The 20,875-nt window shown below is 46.1% G+C and overlaps 1 protein-coding gene across 7 annotated transcripts in view; it reads right to left on the minus strand.

The window, feature by feature from the left end:
• The window catches only part of GRIP2 (glutamate receptor interacting protein 2), a 412,653-nt gene that overhangs the window by 11,421 nt on the left and 380,357 nt on the right, over positions 1–20,875 (minus strand). For 6 of the 7 annotated variants that reach the window (XM_075321558.1, XM_075321559.1, XM_075321555.1 and 3 more), the window contains exons 10-20: positions 20,027–20,152; positions 19,525–19,683; positions 17,443–17,629; positions 11,628–11,773; positions 11,154–11,234; positions 3,645–3,708; positions 3,343–3,488; positions 2,576–2,720; positions 2,248–2,387; positions 400–579; positions 62–215 (exon numbers count right to left, since the gene is read on the minus strand). In XM_075321558.1, coding sequence (XP_075177673.1) covers positions 62–215; positions 400–579; positions 2,248–2,387; positions 2,576–2,720; positions 3,343–3,488; positions 3,645–3,708; positions 11,154–11,234; positions 11,628–11,773; positions 17,443–17,629; positions 19,525–19,683; positions 20,027–20,152 — 1,528 coding nt within the window. The remainder of the gene's footprint in view (positions 1–61; positions 216–399; positions 580–2,247; positions 2,388–2,575; positions 2,721–3,342; positions 3,489–3,644; positions 3,709–11,153; positions 11,235–11,627; positions 11,774–17,442; positions 17,630–19,524; positions 19,684–20,026; positions 20,153–20,875) is intronic. The other variant, XM_075321557.1, reaches the window with a different exon arrangement.

Raw genomic sequence — 20,875 nt, forward strand, 5'->3', positions numbered from 1 at the left:
TAATATAAGGATCACATAAACAGGACAGATCAGCGTGAATCTTACTCATCCAGCCACATACCGAGCTGGCTTGTCCCACTCCTCCTCATTGAAGCTGCCGTCCAGGAAGGGGTAACTCTTCCTGTGCTCGGGCGGTGGGGTGTTCATCTTCTGCCGGGCCGTTCTCCACTCGTGAGGATGTAACGAGAGTCCCACGGCCTGATGCATATAGTTACCTGGAATAAGCAAGTGGACAGGATCAGGCCGGGCCCAGATGTAAGGAACCAGGAGGAGGAAACTGCAAAGCAAGCGATGGGATTGCTGTCATAGGGGGCTCTACGGCAAATGTAGGGACCTCTGCTCTATGAATGTCCTCATACCCTAGTAAGACATATGACCAGAGAAGTTGTGTTTTCTCACCATGGCTTCCATATCCCGTATCAATACCAGATCCGTCCCAGGATTCCAGGGCGCTGTCCACGCTGGGGATCGTAGTAGAGTAGATCTCTGATAACTTGCCGGTCTTCTGAGAGTCGGTGAGGTCATCTTCAGGGTCACTCCCTTCGTTTACCCCATCGGAGAGCTTTTGAGAATGCGTCCCTGGAAAACCAAGACTAGATGTCAGTGGCTCCTTCATACCGTACTTTTTTATGTCTCTGGGCTCTCCCCTTCCGCTGCATGCTCCCGGTCACTTCCCCCTATGGTCTTTGACACCTTTCAAAGATTGGTCCCATTTCTGGTCCCCCGATTCACCACTCCCTTTTTGCTTGGCCCCTTTGCTCTTATCCTGATTCACCACTCACTCTCTGCTTGGCCCCATTGCTGGTACCCCAATTCACCACTCACTTTCTGCTTGGCCCCATTGCTGGTACCCTGATTCCCCACTCACTCTCTGCTTGGCCCCTTTGCTGGTACCTTGATTCACCACTCCCTCTTTGCTTGGCCCCATTGCTGGTACCCTGATTCACCACTCACTCTTTTCTTGGCCCCATTGCTGGTACCCCAATTCACCACTCGCTCTCTGCTTGGCCCCATTGCTGATACCCAGTCACCACTCAGTCTCTACTTGGCCCCATTACTGAATTGCTGGTATCCCGTCAACACTTACTCTGCTTGGCTCCATTGCTGGTCCCAGTATTCACTATTCACTCTCTGGCCCCATTGCTGGTACCCTGATTCACCCCTCACTCTCTGCTTGGCCCCATTGCTGTAACCCCAATTCACCACTCACTCTCTGCTTGGCCGCATTGCTGGTTCCCAAATTCCCAACTCGCTCTCTACTTGGCCCCATTGCTGGTCCCTTTATTCACTGCTCACTCTCTTCTTGGCCCCATTACTGAATTGCTGGTACCCCATGAACACTCACTCTGCTTGGCCCCATTACTGATACCCCGTCAACACTCATTCTCAGCTTGGCCTCATTGCTGGTACCCCAATTCACCGCTCACTCTCTGCTTGACCCCATTGCTGGTACCCAGTCACCGCTCACTCTCTGCTTGACCCCATTGCTGGTATCCAGTCACCGCTCACTCTCTGCTTGGCCCCATTGCTGCTATCCAGTCACCGCTCACTCTCTGCTTGACCCCATTGCTGGTATCCAGTCACCGCTCACTCTCTGCTTGGCCCCATTGCTGGTATCCAGTCACCGCTCACTCTCTGCTGGGCCCCATTGCGGGTATCCAGTCACCGCTCACTCTCTGCTCAGCCCCATTGCTGGTATCCAGTCACCGCTCACTCTCTGCTTGACCCCATTGCTGGTACCCAGTCACCGCTCACTCTCTGCTTGACCCCATTGCTGGTATCCAGTCACCGCTCACTCTCTGCTTGGCCCCATTGCTGGTATCCAGTCACCGCTCACTCTCTGCTGGGCCCCATTGCGGGTATCCAGTCACCGCTCACTCTCTGCTCAGCCCCATTGCTGGTATCCAGTCACCGCTCACTCTCTGCTTGACCCCATTGCTGGTACCCAGTCACCGCTCACTCTCTGCTTGACCCCATTGCTGGTACCCAGTCACCGCTCACTCTCTGCTTGACCCCATTGCTGGTACCCAGTCACCGCTCACTCTCTGCTTGACCCCATTGCTGGTACCCAGTCACCGCTCACTCTCTGCTTGACCCCATTGCTGGTTCCCAGTCACCGCTCACTCTCTGCTTGACCCCATTGCTGGTTCCCAGTCACCGCTCACTCTCTGCTTCGCCCCATTGCTGGTATCCAGTCACCGCTCACTCTCTGCTTGGCCCCATTGCTGGTATCCAGTCACCACTCACTCTCTGCTTGTTTCTTTATCTTGAGGGTCACCGTCTCTCCAGCCATCTGCAGTAAATGAATGGCCTCACTCAGCGGTTTTCCCTTTAGACTCACACTGTTAATAGCCAAGATCCGATCTCCAATATGAATCGCTCCAGTCCTGCACAGAAAAAAACAAACTTTGAGGAACTGCAAAAATATGAAAACTACGAGCTGCACCACAGAGACCTTTCTGCTTCGTACAGTGTGAGGTGGAGTTCTCTGCTACCTCCGGAGGTCAGGAGGGGTATTGCTGGTTTATTTTTTGTCTTGGAGACCTCAAACATTATAATCTGTAATGAAACTCACCTTTCAGCCAGTCCTCTCTTTGTAAGGCCAGAAATAACAATGGGGTCAAAGGGCTCTTCAGTCCCTGATATCGTAATACCCAATGGCCCACCATATCTCTTCAGCTCCACAGTGTATATGATTGCACCCGTCGTCTCCTGCTCGTCTGCAAAACAAGTGAGAGCATGGATACAGGTCAGTATGTATGAGCCCTTTCCAGTGTATTCTCCAAATTACATTGTGCAATAGGTTATTGAGACTGGCCCGGCTCCTTACACTTCCTAGCGTTTATTAGGTGGAAATGCACATTTATTCCATTAATCAATTAAATTCCAAAAGCATTCAAAAGCTGTTAATAGTCATTTTACAGTGATTTTCAGAGTCTCCATCATAACTAAAAAATCCTGATTCATGGGTCCCCTTTGCTGCTCTTGACAAAAAGTCTCCTCCACCCTCTGGCAGCTGACTACATGACGCTCTTCCTATTGGCTGCCGTGCTGTGCAAAGAGGTCGACTATGCAGAGACGTGGCTGTGGGGAAAGAGCGACTGAGCATGTGCGACCACTAGGTGGACGTACACATTGCTATTGACTGTGAACACCAGGTGGTGCTATTGACTCTGAACACCAGGTGGCGCCATACTATGTCAGAACGTCTCTCTGAGTGCAGGTAGATGGTAATTGCTCATTTCTTGGTTCTCTACCATGAATATGAGATGTAATAGTGCGATTTTAGCGATTTGCGGTCTCCTCGCGGCTGTGATTACAGCTCATAAAATCATTTAATACCCGAATTGTCCTCATCCTTCCGAATCTTCAGTTTAACCAGCTCCTCACATTGGCGCAGTATCTGCACAGCATCTTCCATTGAGCAGTTGTCAAGGCGGATGTTGTCTATGGCTAACAGCTTGTCCCCGGGCTCCAAGGTGCCAGTTCTGTAGTGAGAAGCCACAATCCAGATTATTATAGAGACACATGGGCAATGTAGTCGTGCTAAAGTGCCTGGACCCCAGACCGACACATTGTAACAAAGTGTCAGCACAATATGGAGACTTGTGCCGCTGACATCACAGGCCGACACATGACCGCACCTGTGAGCGACGCTGCCCTTCTTGATGTCCGATATTATTAAAGGCTCGCCGGGTTTTCTGCTGGCTGATAATAAAGCGGAAACACAACAGTCAGTGAGGAGGGCAGTGCAGGGTCCACATCAGTTACACACATAAAAGTCACACCCCACAGGGATCAAAGGGACGGTAAAGTGCGGGTCCACAACTGTGATAAGCGGCGTGCCTCACTGGGGTCAGAGAAGAGCGGGGGCAGCGCCGCTTATCAAAACTTCTAACTAACAGTGGTGTAAAGGCAGGGCCGGTCTCAGAGAAAGTGGGGCCTGGGGCAACAGATTAAAGGGTGCCCTAAATGCTCACATATTGCTCCATCACACGCAAACATTCAGGTTATATTTACATGCGCAGTGTTTAGATTGATAAATGAGTGTGAGCGACAATATTCAAGTTTTTCAGTGTTTGTTTCCGGCCTCTTTACACAGGATTACTGGTGGGCACAGGACGATCACTAGTGGATCAATCCTCCCCTGCAGTCTGCGCCGGGCCATGTGCTGCTGAGAACAAGGACTTTTGTTGCACCATAAACAATCCAATCACCTGATGAATGAGCAGCATTTTGCTTGTTCATTGGGCGATGGCCGATATGCTTACACCTATGAACATTCATCTTCACTGCTGGGATTTAGAAATGTGGATGCTGCGGTATACAGTATGTTGCGCGCACATATGTATTCACACACATACAGTGGCGTAACTACCGCGGTCGCAGTGGTCACGATTGCGACCAGGCCCGGGAGGTTAGGGGCCCGGCGGCTGCCAGGCAGATCAGCAGCCAGCTCCTGTCAATGTGAGAGGAGCCGCGCTGATCTGTCAGAGACCACGCGGCCTCTATTTGACCCGCTGCCGCCGCTGACACCGGGCCCCCCTGCCTGGTGTCAGCGGTGGCACCGGGGCCCCCTACCTGATGTCAGCGGCTGCGGCGTCTCCCCCGTCACCGCGCACAGTAATGATGAAGCATAGCGCGGCCGGTGCCGCGCTATGCATCACCATTCTCCCCCTGTGCGGTGACGTCACTCCCGAGCGACTGCTGTGCTGAGTGCACAGAGTGCAGGACGGGAGGACGCCGACCGCAGCACCAGGAGAACGAGCAGCGGGGAGGACAGCAGCGGTGGAAGGAAGAGAGAAGGTGAGTACTTGTTGTTTTTTTGTTTTTTTGTTGTTTTTTTTTAATATAAGTGAGTAAACGGTGGCCAGAGGCTTGGGAAGGCAGTTCTGGGGAAGCTGCATTATTATACATGGAGGCCTGGAGAGGCTGCTTTATACATGGAGGTCTGAGGAGGTTGCTTTATACATGGAGGTCTGAGGAGGTTGCTTTATACATGGAGGCCTGGAGAGGCTTCTTTATACATAGAGGCCTGGAGAGGCTTCTTTATACATAGAGGTCTGGGGAGGCTGCATTATTATACATGGAGGCTTGGAGAGGCTGCTTCATACATGGAGGTCTGGGGAAGCTGCATTATTATACATGGAGGCCTGGAGATACTGCATTATACATGGAGGCCGGAGGAGGCTGGGTGCATTGTTATACATGGAGGCCTGGAGAGGCTGGCTGCTATATTATACATGGAGGCCTGAGGAGGCTGGCTGCATTATTATACATGGAGGCCTGGAGAGGCTGGCTGCATTATTATATATGGAGGTCTGGGGGGCTGCATAATACAAAATGAAGGACACCTTATACATGGAATATAGGGGTGCATTATGCATGGAGGAGTATGGGGATGCATAATGCAATATGAAGTTTTATGGGGTTGCGTTATAATACATATAGGACTATGGGGGCTACATTTTAATATATGGAGGACTATGGGGGTGCATTATAAAACATTGGGGACTATGTGGTGCAGTATAATATATGGAGAACTATGGGGTGAATTATAATATATGGAGAACTGTGAGAAATTCATTATAATTGGAGGGCTACTTTATACATGGAGGATTATGGGGGTGCATTATAATATATGGAGGACTATGTGGTGCAGCATTATATATTGAGTACTATGGGGTGAATTATAATGCATGGAGAACTATGGGAAATGTATTATAATACATGGAGGACTATGAAAGTGTATTCTAATATATGAAGGGTTATGTGGGACCCTTTATACTATTTGGAAGGCTATGTGGGGGTCATTATTGTATTTGGAGAACTATATACAAGGTGGGACAAAGATACAAGCAGGGGACGGGAATGTTTTGTGCTGAGGGAAAAAGGCTCTTTTCCCTCAGCACCCAGCTTTCCCATGCTCTGCTATACATCTTCTCTCAGCACCCAGCTTTCACATGCTCTGCTATACATCTTCTCTCAGCACCCAGCTTTCCCATGCTCTGCTATACATCTTCTCTCAGCACCCAGCTTTCCCATGCTCTGCTATACATCTTCTCTCAGCACCCAGCTTTCCCATGCTCTGCTATACATCTTCTCTCAGCACCCAGCTTTCCCATGCTCTGCTATACATCTTCTCTCAGCACCCAGCTTTCATATGCTCTGCTATACATCTTCTCTCAGCACCCAGCTTTCCCATGCTCTGCTATACATCTTCTCTCAGCACCCAGCTTTCCCATGCTCTGCTATACATCTTCTCTCAGCACCCAGCTTTCCCATGCTCTGCTATACATCTTCTCTCAGCACCCAGCTTTCCCATGCTCTGCTATACATCTTCTCTCAGCACCCAGCTTTCATATGCTCTGCTATACATCATTTCTCAGCACCCAGCTTTCCCATGCTCTGATATGGGAAAGCTGGGTGCTGAGGGAAAGATGTATAGCAGAGCATGGGGAAGCTGTGTGCCGAGGACAAGATGGATATCAGAACATAGGAAAGCTGGGTGCTGATAGAGGGATTTCAGATCATGGGAAACCTGGGTGCTGTGGCTAAGAGCCAAGTGTCAGCATCATTATCCTGTACCCAGAGTGTCTTTGTCATTATCCCGTACCCTAAATGTCGGTGTGCGTGGAGGGGGGGGCCCAGGTCTGAACTTTGCACCGGGGCCCATCAAACTCTAGTTACGCCACTGCACACATGTATGTATACACTGAGCACATACACACATGTATACAACCACAAATAGCACATACACACATAGCACACACTCAGCACATAAACACATATGTAAACACTCACATAGCACCCATGCATGTATACACTGAGCACATACACACATATACACAACTACACATAGCACAAACACACATAGCACACACTGAGCACATACACATGTATACACTGAGCACATAAACACATAGCACACGCATGTATACACTAAGCACATACACACACATAGCACAAGCTGAGCACATACACAAATATTTAAAAACATACATTGCACACATGCATGTATACACTGAGCACATACACACATGTATACACACACACACACGTATACACTGAGCACCTACAGTACACACATGTATATACCGTAATCACAAATAGCACACACAAAAAACACACAAACACCAAGCACATACACACATAGCACACACTGAGCCCATACACACATATGTAAAAACATACATAGCACACATGCATGTGTACACTGACCACATACACACACATAATAATAATAATTTTAATTTATATAGCGCCAACATATTCCGCAGCGCTTTACAATTCAGAGGGGAGATGTACAGACAATATGAGATATTACATAATAACACATTTTGACAGATACCAAGAGGAATGAGGGCCTTCCTTGTAATGAAATAGGGGAGGCATAAAAGGTAAATTGGGGGGAAACAAAACAAAAATGAACACATGTATACACTGAGCACATACAGTACACACATGTATATAATCACACATAGCACACACAAAAAAACCACACAAACACCAAGCACATACACACACATAGCACACACTGAGCACATACACACATATGTAAAAACATACATAGCACACATGCATGTATACACTGAGCACATACACACATGTATACACACACACATATACACTGAGCACATACACACATGTATACACACACATATACACTGAGCGCATACACACGTATACAACCACACATGTCACACACATGTATACAAAGAGCATATACACACATAGCAGACATGTATGTATACAATGAGCACATACCTCCATGCATACACTGAGCACATACACATATATGTATACATACACATAGCACACACACACGCATGTATACACAGAGCACATACCCCTCCATTCCCATGATTGGGCTTTCTGTGTCATACAGGTCCTCCAGGGAGAGACGCTGTTTAACCACTTATACTCTGACCAAGAGATGGGGATTCTGACCACAGGACTCATATATTAAGAATTATATAAAAATGTTTAATAAAGTAGGACTTACAAACTGGAGAGTCAGTATGAAGAACATTTTCATAGGATTATCTGCTTAAATGTAATTTTTAACAAAGATCTCCTACATACTTCATACTAAAGTCTACTTTTACACAAAAAAATAGTTAGTTAAATTTGAATTATTAGGCGCCATCCTCGTGTTCCAATATCGCTATGACAACACTTCTCGTCGTGTGTTGTTATGGGGTCACTGGAGTGGTCACTAGTGGAAATGTTTCTTTACTTAATACCTTATAAGTTCTACCGGATAACTACAAATTGAGGAATCAGCCAAACCCGAATTACATTTCATCGATACGATTTTTAGTTTGTTGGTGAACTCATCATGAACATCCGAAAAATGAAGCCGGCGGGGAGCGCTCCTGCTGCTATTATATGGCGATTACAAGGACTTTAACCCTTTCACTCCCAGGTGAATTTCCGTTTATTTGTTTTTTTCCTCCCCTTCTTCCAAGAGCCATAGTCATTCGACCACATACTGTACTGCAAACAGGAAAAAATTCCAAGTGCGTTGAAATTGCAAAAAAAAGTGCAATTCTACAATTTTTTTGAGTTTTTTTAAATTTATGCTAAATGATATTGACATGATAAAACTGATCTTGCAACACGATTATTCAGGTCAGTACAAGTACGCAGATACCAAACATGTAGTTTTTTAAAAGATATAAAATAAAAATATAAAAATAAAAAGTAGTGAAAAAAATATTCTGAAATTTGTAGAAAAAAAACTTTTGCTTTTGTCGCCATTTTCTGAGACCCGTAACATTTTCCTTATTTTGTGATATGGGGCTGTGCGAGGGCTTATTTTTTGTGTCCTGAGATGATGATTTTACTGATATAATTTTGGAGCAGATACGATGTTTTCATCGCCTCTTATTGTATTTTATTGCAATATTGTGGCAGCCAAAAAAAACGTAATTAGGCCCTGTGCGCACTACAAAAAGGATTTTTCTCAAGAAATTTCTTGAGAGTCTGAAAGATTAGTGCACTTGCGTTTAAAAAAAACGCACCAATAACGCATCGAAAAAGTGCTTTTTACCACATTTTGTGTGCATTTTTGATACGTTTTTTTCCGCAGGTGGAACAACTATGGCAAATAACGCAGGGACCTGCAGAAAAGAAGTGACATGCACATTCTTTTTCTCAAGAAATTCTGCAGAAAGGATGTTCTTGAGAAAAAAACACAGTGTGCGCACAGCTATTTTTTTTTCCATAGGTTTTGCTGGGGAATTTTTGCAGAAAGGTTACAAACATTTTCTCAAAAAATTTGTGCAGCAAAAACGCGGGTAAAACCGCGGGTAAAAACTCAGTGTGCGCACAGGGGCTTATGGCGTTTTGATTTTTTTACGTCACGCCATTTACGGATTAGATTAATTTGCTTTATATTTTGATAGATTGAACGCAGCAATACCAAATGTGTATTTTTTTTATTGTTTTAATGCTATTATGAGTGTATTCCGTGCCGCAGACACTGGGGGCCCTGAGGTAGTGGGGGCCCAGGGCAATTGGCCAGTTTGCAGCCCCCCCTAACGCCAGTCCTGTGTAAAGGGGCACTTGTCCACTCATACATACAAAGTTGGAGTTACAGTATCAAACCCCCCCCCTTCTTGACTTTGTCATTCTAGTGCACAGCCGTGCATATGCCGCTGCTAACATCAGCCACTCTGCAACCGGAATACAGGGGGCGCTAGAGCAAAGATCAAAATTTTGCCATGGCAGATTGTTTCTCGCCCTTAGTTTCTTGCACCCAACGGTGAAGAGGATGGGACCAACCAGTTCCAGGCTCCTTTTCCCTAAGGGCCCCACAACGGCCGTGTAGTCTGTATCTAAAGAGCCCTTTGCTTCTCAAAATACAGAGCAGATGACTTGTCCTCACATATAGGGCTTTACATGCAGCTAGCTGGCACATTGTTATTCCAGACGCCTGTCCTGGGTGCCCCGAGATGGACAGATAATAAATCATGGGACTTCTCCTTCCGCAGGGACAGGAAGAGCAGCAAAAAAAATACAAGGGGAGATCGATTGCGTACGGATAATAAACGTCTCATTAATTCAGTGTCGTCTCCGCTGGGGCCTCCGGTTTGGAGATGATTAACGAGGGGGGAAAGACATGATGAGGAGGCTGCAGCGGACGCGTCCTGTGACACAGGACGGCAGCGAGGGCGATATAAACCTCCGCATTACATCATCTCACGCCCCGAGCCGCAGAGGGAAATGGCAGCGGGTGGGGGGCGGCTAAACACTCGCATGATACATAATGATTTCCAATAGCCACAAGCAACGTGATTTTACTAATGGTTTTTGGCATATCATGGAATTAGCAGGGGGTCATTAGCCTGGAATATTCTAAGCCGGACCCTGCAGTCTGGTGCTGGGTGACCCTACAGGGGCTATTATTATCATCCTAAACGTCGCCCTAAAAATAACAAATAAATGCAATGTTTCTTATGAAAACAGCTGAAAACAGCTCCTTATATCTCAGCTTCCTGAATAGCTGTAGTCACTCTAACAGAAGCCCCCCCCCCACCCGAGGAAGCCAAACGCGAAACGCGCGTCGGGGCCGGTAATTGTTTACTTTCCTGAGGCAGGATAACATGGGTGAGTTGGATCATATCACCTTTTGAATCTTTTTATTTTTGTGGTACTGGACTGCCCCCTCGTGGCCGTGGGTTGTTACTACAGGCCTCATCACTATTTTGTCCTATTGGGTTTTGTGCAATATTTATATAATATAATTATTCTACTGTTGCTGCACATGAAAACAGTCCCAGTACAACATTTTTTGATATATATACCCTTTTGCTGATCCATACTTCATACCCCATCCGCACCGTGCTCTCAAGGTTTTGTTTACAATTCCTTTCTGCACTTCATACTCCCCCATTTTTCTATACATACTACTTCATGTTTTTATATATGTATATTTGTATATTTGCTTAATAAAATTATTCTTGATCAATATGGATTTTGACTCTATTTTTCTTTGAGATTAATTTATATAGGAGTTTTCCATTAATTTGTTTAATATGGTTTTTCGGATGATTTTGATTACAGTCACTCTAATAGAAAGTAATAAAAAAGTGGAAAAGCCCTTTAATAAGTAACAGAGAAACATCCATAACCCCCCCAGTACTCACAGCTGATGGTGATCCCCAGCTCTACGCCTCGCTTTTTTGGCAGCTTAACGTGGAACGTACCACTGCTCGGAACCACAGACTCTTGGAGAAACCAGGAAAAGGGCGAATCAATAATGGAAACGTGATTATTAATACAGATCTTACCACAAAAGAAGACATAATGGTGGAAGGATACGGCCCCATAGGATGCCCCTCCCCCGGCCCCGCATTAGGACAGCAGTGCCTATCATCCGGAGTGTCCCTTTAAAGCTTTGTGATGACAACGGTTCATCCCACGCTATATTTGTGTTTCCTCCGTAAGATATTGGGCACCAATAGATGCAGACGGCAGCAGACAGTGTGTGCACACAAGCCCACACTCCTTCTGTTACATTTGCACTCAGTGCGCAGATTTCTCAGCTGTCTGCAGATTGCATCGGGATGTGATCTGTGTGGGGTGCACAGTCTTTGAAGCCAGAATCCCTCCTAACTCACCAGCCACGTCGTATTCGATCTCCAGGACGACTTTATTGGACAGCGCGGCGTCCCGCAGGAGCTGATTGGCTTCCTCCAGTGTCCCGTCCTCAGTGAGGATCCCATTGATAGACAGCAGTCTGTCCCCCACCTGCAGGAGGCCGCACCTGGGGAAATGGGAAGCATAGATCACCAAAAAGCTGTGGTCATGTGACTATTTGGACCCGCTCACATCATCTATGCTGCGCTACAGCTGCTCTGGCCACATTGGATGAGCATAGTTTAAATCCCACCATTGTCCTAGGGAATTAAAGGGATTTTCCTTACCATTAATGGTCATCTGTACTCATTATGACTGGCTGTACTGGTAGTTTTAGGACAGTTTTAGTGTATTTTTTCCTCTTCCAGCAGTTTTAGGCCTTGCTGACAGCTGATGAATGACTTCAGTCCTATCGAGTACCATCCGTGAAATAACCTCTGCTCTGTTATATTCTAGGTTTTCTTTGGAACGCAAGACTTATGGTCAGCTTAAGACCATGTTCCCATGTAACACAAATGTTACTGGGTTTTTTTCAGCTTTTTCAGGGGGCTGAAAAGCTACAATTTAATGTTTAATCTGTTTTCATTAAGAATTACAATATAAATATTAGGCAATAAACCAGAAAGTGCAAATTTAATAGAAATACATGCAAATCTTCCTACTAAGGGAATCTGTCACCAGGTTTTTGCTGCCTAATCTGAGAGCAGCATAATGTAGGGGCAGAGACCCTGATTGCAGGGATGTGTCACTTACTGGGCTGCTTAGTGTAGGGGCAGCACGGTGGCTCAGTGGTTAGCACTGCAGTCTTGCAGCGCTGGGGTCCTGGGTTCAAATCCCACCAAGGACACCATCTGCAAGGAGTTTGTATGTTCTCCCAGTGTTTGCATGGGTTTCCTCCGGGTTCTCCGGTTTCCTCCCACACTCCAAAGACATACTGATAGGGACTTTAGATTGTGAGCCCCAATGGGGACAGTGTTCCTGATGTATGTAAAGCGCTGCAGAATATGTTAGCGCTATATAAAAATAAATATTTGATTTTGATTTAGTTTTGTTATAATCACTGTTTAATCAGCAGGAGATTATCATTACAGGACTCCTTGGCATGCTGTAGGTAGTCCAGCATATTCATGAGCTCTGTATAACTGCTAGATCTGTAGCAGAGAAAATGGTAATTTTATCAAAATGATGGCAAACAGCTCAGTAAATGACACATCGCTGGAATCAGGGTCTTTGTCTCTACATTATGCTGCGCTCAGATGGGGGAGCAAAAACCTGGTGACAGATTCCCTTAAACCACTAATTCTTTTGTTTTTCTTCCTCCCCTTCTTCAAAGGGCCAGAATTATTGTATTTTTCCATCAACATAGCCGTATGGGGCTTGTTTTTCAGTAGGACAAGTCGTATTTTTGAATGACACAATTCATTTTACCATATAGTGTCCTGAAAAAATGGGAAAAATTTCACTCTGTGGTGAAATTTCAAAAAAGGTGCAATTCCACAATTGTATTTTGATTTTTTATTTACCATGTTCACTATATGGTAAAAGTGACTTTGCAGTACGATTCCCCAGATCAGTACGAGTTTGTAGATACCAAACATGTATAGCTTTTTTTTTTTATTTAAGTGGTGAAAAAAATGAAAACGTTTGTAAAAAAAAAATAAATAAATTTGCTTTTACCGCCATTTTTTGAGAACCGGAACGTTTTTATCTTTCGGGGTCTGGGGTAAAGTTCTGAATTTCTGTTATGCATATTTGGTCTTTCAGTAAGTTTTCGTTAAGTCGCCAAGTCCAGGGATGATGGAAGAGTTTTTCTCTTTGGGAGGGAGGCATGGTCTGACGGATATGTGCCCTATAGACGTCTGTACTTGCCAGGTCAGGACATGTTGGCCAAGTAGGAACATGTCGATGCGACTGTAAGATGAGTGGGCTGGGGAGTAATGTGTAATCTCTATCTGTAGGGTGCAGGAACTACCAAACATCTACCAAGTACAGGCCTTGAATTGTACATTTGAAGGCTTTAAACTGTTTGTGGGGATAGACAATGACAGCCTGAGGAAGCATCTACCTTAGGGTCCAAAATAAAGTTGAAATCACCGCCAGCAACTAGGACCCCTTCCCAAAAATCAGACCATAAGGTCAGGAAAGAGGAGCAAATTAGAGTCTGGTCCCAATTACGCACGTACCAGTTAGCTATAGAGAATATGGTGGAGTTGACACAGATTTTCAAAAAGATGTATCTGGCCTCTGGGTCAAACATAGTAACCAAAAAATAAGTGAACTAATTATTTAGGAAGAGTGATGGAACCCCCCTTTGCTTTAGAGTCAAGGTTAGAACTATAAACCCAAGAGGCAAGAGGTATCGTATCTATCTCTCAATAGAGGGGAGATAAATGTGTTTCTTGGAGATTCGGGACCTCTTTTGTGGGATATTCAACTCTCGGTAATTAAGAGACCTGATCTGTGCTATCATGAGATATAATCAAGACAAGAAAGGGTGAGGAGAAAAAGGGTGAGATGGGGAAGTAGGGGTAGGGGAGGGACGGTTAGAAGGTTAGGGAGAAATGAGAGAAAGAGTAGGCATGACCACCTACACTTCACCGGGACGTGAAGAGCAGGAAGTCGCTCCTGCCGGAAATTCAGTGACTTAGTCAACACAACGGCGGCTTCTCATCCGCTCTGCTCTGTAGACAGGGCTGGACAGCTTCTCATCCGCTCTGCTCTGTAGACAGGGCCGGACAGCTTCTCATCCGCTCTGCTCTGTAGACGGGGCTGGACAGCTTCTCCTCTGCTCTGCTCTGTAGACGGGGCTGGACAGCTTCTCATCCGCTCTGCTCTGTAGACGGGGCTGGACAGCTTCTCATCCGCTCTGCTCTGTAGACGGGGCTGGACAGCTTCTCATCCGCTCTGCTCTGTAGACAGGGCCGGACAGCTTCTCATCCGCTCTGCTCTGTAGACAGGGCCGGACAGCTTCTCATCCGCTCTGCTCTGTAGACAGGGCCGGACAGCTTCTCATCCGCTCTGCTCTGTAGATGGGGATGGACAGCTTCTCATCCGCTCTGCTCTGTAGACAGGGCCGGACAGCTTCTCATCCGCTCTGTTCTGTAGACGGGGCTGGACAGCTTCTCATCCGCTCTGCTCTGTAGACGGGGCCGGACAGCTTCTCCTCCGCTCTGCTCTGTAGACTGGGCTGGACAGCTTCTCCTCCGCTCTGCTCTGTAGATGGAGCCGGACAGCTTCTCATCCGCTCTGCTCTGTAGATGGAGCCGGACAGCTTCTCATCTGCTCTGCTCTGTAGATGGAGCCGGACAGCTTCTCATCCGCTCTGCTCTGTAGACGGGGCTGGACAGCTTCTCATCCGCTCTGCTCTGTAGAGGGGCCGGACAGCTTCTCATCCGCTCTGCTCTGTAGACGGGGCTGGACAGCTTCTCATCTGCTCTGCTCTGTAGACGGGGCCGGACAGCTTCTCCTCCGCTCTGCTCTGTAGACTGGGCTGGACAGCTTCTCCTCCGCTCTGCTCTGTAGACGGGGCCGGACAGCTTCTCATCCGCTCTGCTCTGTAGACGGGGCTGGACAGCTTCTCATCCGCTCTGCTCTGTAGACGGAGCCGGACAGCTTCTCCTCCGCTCTGCTCTGTAGACGGAGCCGGACAGCTTCTCCTCCGCTCTGCTCTGTAGACGGAGCCGGACAGCCAACATCATTCTGATTGACAGCTGCCTAACTGGGAAAGCCGTAGAGTAAACCTGGCTCAGCTATATAGTTGGGTGCTCTGGAGAAAATAAGTCCAGTAAATCACAAAAAAGCTCCGACACACCATAGAGAATTTGAGAAAAAGACCTTGGATGGTGCTGAATGTTGTTTTATTGAAACATAAAATAGTCTGTCCCAACGTTTCAGTCCTGATAGGACCTTTTTTAAGGGCTATCTCAGACTAACTATTAGAACCAATGATCATATTGCACCAAGTGGAACTGTATAATGCCGTCATAGACAGGAGAGAATTATACATATAGTTTGTAAGCATATGATACCCTGGGATGTGACACGCCAGCCAGGACCCTCTCCCCACGGACACAGGCATGTTAAGAGCCCAAAAAAAAATAATAATTTTGAATGGAGAATATGGCCTGATGCAATAGCAGAAAGTGGCCATTAGATGGCAATATAGTACTGTCATAATAGAGAATGCAGCAGCACTATGTGGCCACCAGATGGCAGCATTTTAAAGACTTTTTTTTGTAAGCAGACGGACTTGTGTCCCATATAATTTATATCTCTTACTGTCCTTATATCTCCAACATATTCTGCAGCCCTGTACACCCGAGTAATCACGGTCATTAATCCCCACTGGCACTCGACAAAGGGGATGGACAAGCAATCTTTGGACACGGGCCTGGTGGCTAGACCTAATCTTATAATTTTGCATAGGTTGCAGCCAATTTTCATAGGAAGGCCACTGTATTGGGATTCATGACAAGGTAAGAGGGGCGACAGGGTACAGTTACCTTCCAACAGGTGTACAGAATAAAGTAAGGTCACTACATCTATTGCTATGTACATAGCACATCAATTGCACTAAACACTCTATGGGGGCCCATGACCAGGTAAGAGGGGGGATAGGGTACAATTACCTTACTACAGGACATACTACATTTATTGCTATGTATATAGTACATCAATGTCACCCCCACCTCATTCATGGTCCCCAAATCAGCTCCAGTGGCCACAGCATATGTCTTAATTCCATTTCTCCCTATGCGAATACCGAAAAAAGGTGACTCCTGGACGAAGCACTTCTGTTGCGAAACGCGCGTCAGTGCGTGGGGATGCCGCACTGTCACTTTGGTGGGCCTTATATGCTGGTAAACTAATTATTACTATCTTTTATAATGTATGATGCTTTATCTTTACCTATATACGGTAGGTTTTCAAACTAGTGTTTGTACAACGTATGCCCCATTGTTTACATTGATGTAGGTCAGTGTTGCATCTACTTCTTTGTATATAACGTATATAATTTATACAGCTTAGATTTGTAGGTCCTTTATCATCTCAGTGTTGGTGTCGGGTCCCCCATATCAATTCCATCTGTCACTTGGGTCAGTCCATTTGTTTTAATTGGTTTTATGTTTGGTAATAAAGATTTAAATATTTTCTTATATACCTTGTAGCTTGCATTGTATTGCTTGGTGGTTTGGTTGTATCATATGCAAGGAGCCTTCCACATTTGTTATGGTTTTTGGTGTTTTTTGAAAAAAGGCGCAAATGTAAAAATTACCAAGAAATCACCTTATGCTGAAGGTGAGACCAGATCGTCCTCGTTTGGAGAGGACATATTGGATCCCAGCAGGTGTAAGGGGAGGGGGAGTAATGACTGAGGGCCAGATCAGATCAGTATCACAGGGGTCACCCTCCGCAACCTGGTGTCTGCCCCTGGGGCCAAGTCCTGACCCCGATACCGAGGACGGAGCAGCAACAACCGCGGTGATTTAGTTATCTGGAAGCAATGGGACCAGACACAGCGACAGATGACCAGGAAAATGCAATTGTTCCTGGGTGTCGATACAGAAGCTAATTAAAATTTTCAGTCAATTAGCTCCCGGGGCCGCAGCAGAGCTATAGATCTCCCGTCCTTCTGGGAAAGCGACCAGCAATACATGGCGGCCTTCTATTTTACATGTTCTGCACCAAATATGTTATCCTGACAAAGTCTCCGAGTCTGGAGTCACTACTGACACCCCCTCGAAATATGCACTTCAATAGGTAATGACCCCAGAAGGACACTGCAGAGCATCTCACCTCTCGGCGGGGCTGTCCGGCTCGATGAATCGGATCAGCGGAGGGGAAGACAGGGTCTCTGTGGCAAATATTCCTCCCTGCAGCTGAATGCCAAATCCATTTAAAGGGTCCCCCCGTAGGACGATCTCGGTGATCTCTGTATGTATGATCTGTCCGCCGGGGCCCACAGTGCTGGAAGCCAGGGATACTGAGGAGAGAGGAGATGAAGAATCGCCAATCATTCATGTGTGAAGTGCTATGGATGCCCCTTTTATATTCTATGGTCTCCCTCCATTCACTCATCAAGCACCACCGGAGGGCGGCTCTATACCTTCCTTATTAAAAAAGACAGTAACATACAGTTAGGTCCAGAAATATTTGGACAGTGACACAATTTTCGCGAGTTGGGCTCTGCATGCCACCACATTGGATTTGAAATGAAACCTCTACAACAGAATTCAAGTGCAGATTGTAACGTTTAATTTGAAGGTTTGAACAAAAATATCTGATAGAAATTGTAGGAATTGTCACATTTCTTTACAAACACTCCACATTTTAGGAGGTCAAAAGTAATTGGACAAATAAACCAAACCCAAACAAAATATTTTTATTTTCAATATTTTGTTGCGAATCCTTTGGAGGCAATAACTGCCTTAAGTCTGGAACCCATGGACATCACCAAACGCTGGGTTTCCTCCTTCTTAATGCTTTGCCAGGCCTTTACAGCCACAGCCTTCAGGTCTTGCTTGTTTGTGGGTCTTTCCGTCTTAAGTCTGGATTTGAGCAAGTGAAATGCATGCTCAATTGGGTTAAGATCTGGTGATTGACTTGGCCATTGCAGAATGTTCCACTTTTTTGCACTCATGAACTCCTGGGTAGCTTTGGCTGTATGCTTGGGGTCATTGTCCATCTGTACTATGAAGCGCCGTCCGATCAACTTTGCGGCATTTGGCTGAATCTGGGCTGAAAGTATATCCCGGTACACTTCAGAATTCATCCGGCTACTCTTGTCTGCTGTTATGTCATCAATAAACACAAGTGACCCAGTGCCATTGAAAGCCATGCATGCCCATGCCATCACGTTGCCTCCACCATGTTTTACAGAGGATGTGGTGTGCCTTGGATCATGTGCCGTTCCATTTCTTCTCCAAACTTTTTTCTTCCCATCATTCTGGTACAGGTTGATCTTTGTCTCATCTGTCCATAGAATACTTTTCCAGAACTGAGCTGGCTTCATGAGGTGTTTTTCAGCAAATTTAACTCTGGCCTGTCTATTTTTGGAATTGATGAATGGTTTGCATCTAGATGTGAACCCTTTGTATTTACTTTCATGGAGTCTTCTCTTTACTGTTGACTTAGAGACAGATACACCTACTTCACTGAGAGTGTTCTGGACTTCAGTTGATGTTGTGAACGGGTTCTTCTTCATCAAAGAAAGTATGCGGCGATCATCCACCACTGTTGTCATCCGTGGACGCCCAGGCCTTTTTGAGTTCCCAAGCTCACCAGTCAATTCCTTTTTTCTCAGAATGTACCCGACTGTTGATTTTGCTACTCCAAGCATGTCTGCTATCTCTCTGATGGATTTTTTCTTTTTTTTCAGCCTCAGGATGTTCTGCTTCACCTCAATTGAGAGTTCCTTAGACCGCATGTTGTCTGGTCACAGCAACAGCTTCCAAATGCAAAACCACACACCTGTAATCAACCCCAGACCTTTTAACTACTTCATTGATTACAGGTTAATGAGGGAGACGCCTTCAGAGTTAATTGCAGCCCTTAGAGTCCCTTGTCCAATTACTTTTGGTCCCTTGAAAAAGAGGAGGCTATGCATTACAGAGCTATGATTCCTAAACCCTTTCTCCGATTTGGATGTGAAAACTCTCATATTGCAGCTGGGAGTGTGCACTTTCAGCCCATATTATATATATAATTGTATTTCTGAACATGTTTTTGTAAACAGCTAAAATAACAAAACTTGTGTCGCTGTCCAAATATTTCTGGCCCTGACTGTATGACTTCTGTATGTCATTATTGTGATGCCGTCCCTTTAAGACATACAGAATCTGTTTGACGACTGCAGCGTATTCACTGCGGAGCCCTTACTTGAGCTCTTATGGTCCTTCCGACGCTGCCGCCGGCGGGTCATGGTGGTCCTCGGGCTCATCTGATGTGCAGAGCGGGGAAGGGTGTTGGAATTCTGGCTGCTACTAAACCCTGGGGTACCGGCTGAGGACGAGGAAGAGAAGTTGGTGGCGACTAACGCTGCGGGTGAGAAGGAAGAGTTAAAATCAAAACTTTAATGATTATGTAAAGATTTTGAGATTTTTACAAAGCTGTCAAAACCGCATGCAGAATTCTTAATTCAGAGCTGAAATCTCCCAACACTCCCTGCTTGTTCAGTGGCTGAAATCATTTTTTTTTTTAAACGTTTTAATTCAAGAAAGTGTCATCTTTACACCAGCCACTGATATAAGAAAAAGCTACCACGCCCTCCCTTACAGGACTGTGTGCACCAGCCTGCTGACTGTTTCCAGTAACAACCAGCAGAACTGTGAATGCAGCTCTACCATCTTCATGAGGTGTCTCGAGGGGTGCGATCACTTACATTTACAGTAGTCCTGATTCGAGGTTGGGTTCCAGGTGGGGGTCTTGCAGTGCCCTGGGTGGTGCGTATGACAGTAGTTGATGCAGGGGTCCCAGCAGTGGTGGTGTTCACTTTTTTGCACTTTAACTAAAAAGATTAAAAGCAGAAAATAGTAAGGACGATAAAATGAGGAGCATAATAATAACCAAGATAATATCAAAAGTACAAATGCCGGGATGGTACTAAGAAATTACTCCAATCACATCCAGAGCTGCATGCAGAATTCTGCCAGCCTACTAACACCTTCTTACATGTGGTGCATTGTGGAAAGGCATTAATAGCACATACACATTCATTCACTCATTATCTGTCAGGACGATGTGTTCTGGTTCTATGAAGGAAAGTGGAGAGATAACTGAACTATGAATACAGCTCTGGATGTGGCTGGAAAAAAAAAGTCAAGATAAGTAGATAATAATTTGCTATCACCATGTGTAGTTTTAACACAGTGACCCTGTGGAGGCAAAATATCTTGACACCTAGGATGGACTTTGTCATACAACTCCGCAGCATCCTCTGCTATCCATGTCTAAAAATCTGGTGATCCAACAGGAGACTCGACACCGCGGGGAGGGGGGCGGGGGGCAGCCGGATTGACATTGTGTGGTGCAGGTGGATCAATGTACCAGGAAACAGAGGGATTGACACCGTGGGGAGCAGTCGGAACGACACCGAGGGGAACAGCCGGAACAACACCGCGGGGGGCAGCTGAAAAGACACCGAGGGGAGCAGCCGGAACGACACCGAGGGGAGCAGCCGGAACGACACCGAGGGGAGCAGCCGGAACGACACCGAGGGGAGCAGCCGGAA

Source organism: Anomaloglossus baeobatrachus, chromosome 8 (genome assembly GCF_048569485.1).
Source record: "Anomaloglossus baeobatrachus isolate aAnoBae1 chromosome 8, aAnoBae1.hap1, whole genome shotgun sequence".
In the NCBI taxonomy this organism is placed as follows: domain Eukaryota; kingdom Metazoa; phylum Chordata; class Amphibia; order Anura; family Aromobatidae; genus Anomaloglossus; species Anomaloglossus baeobatrachus.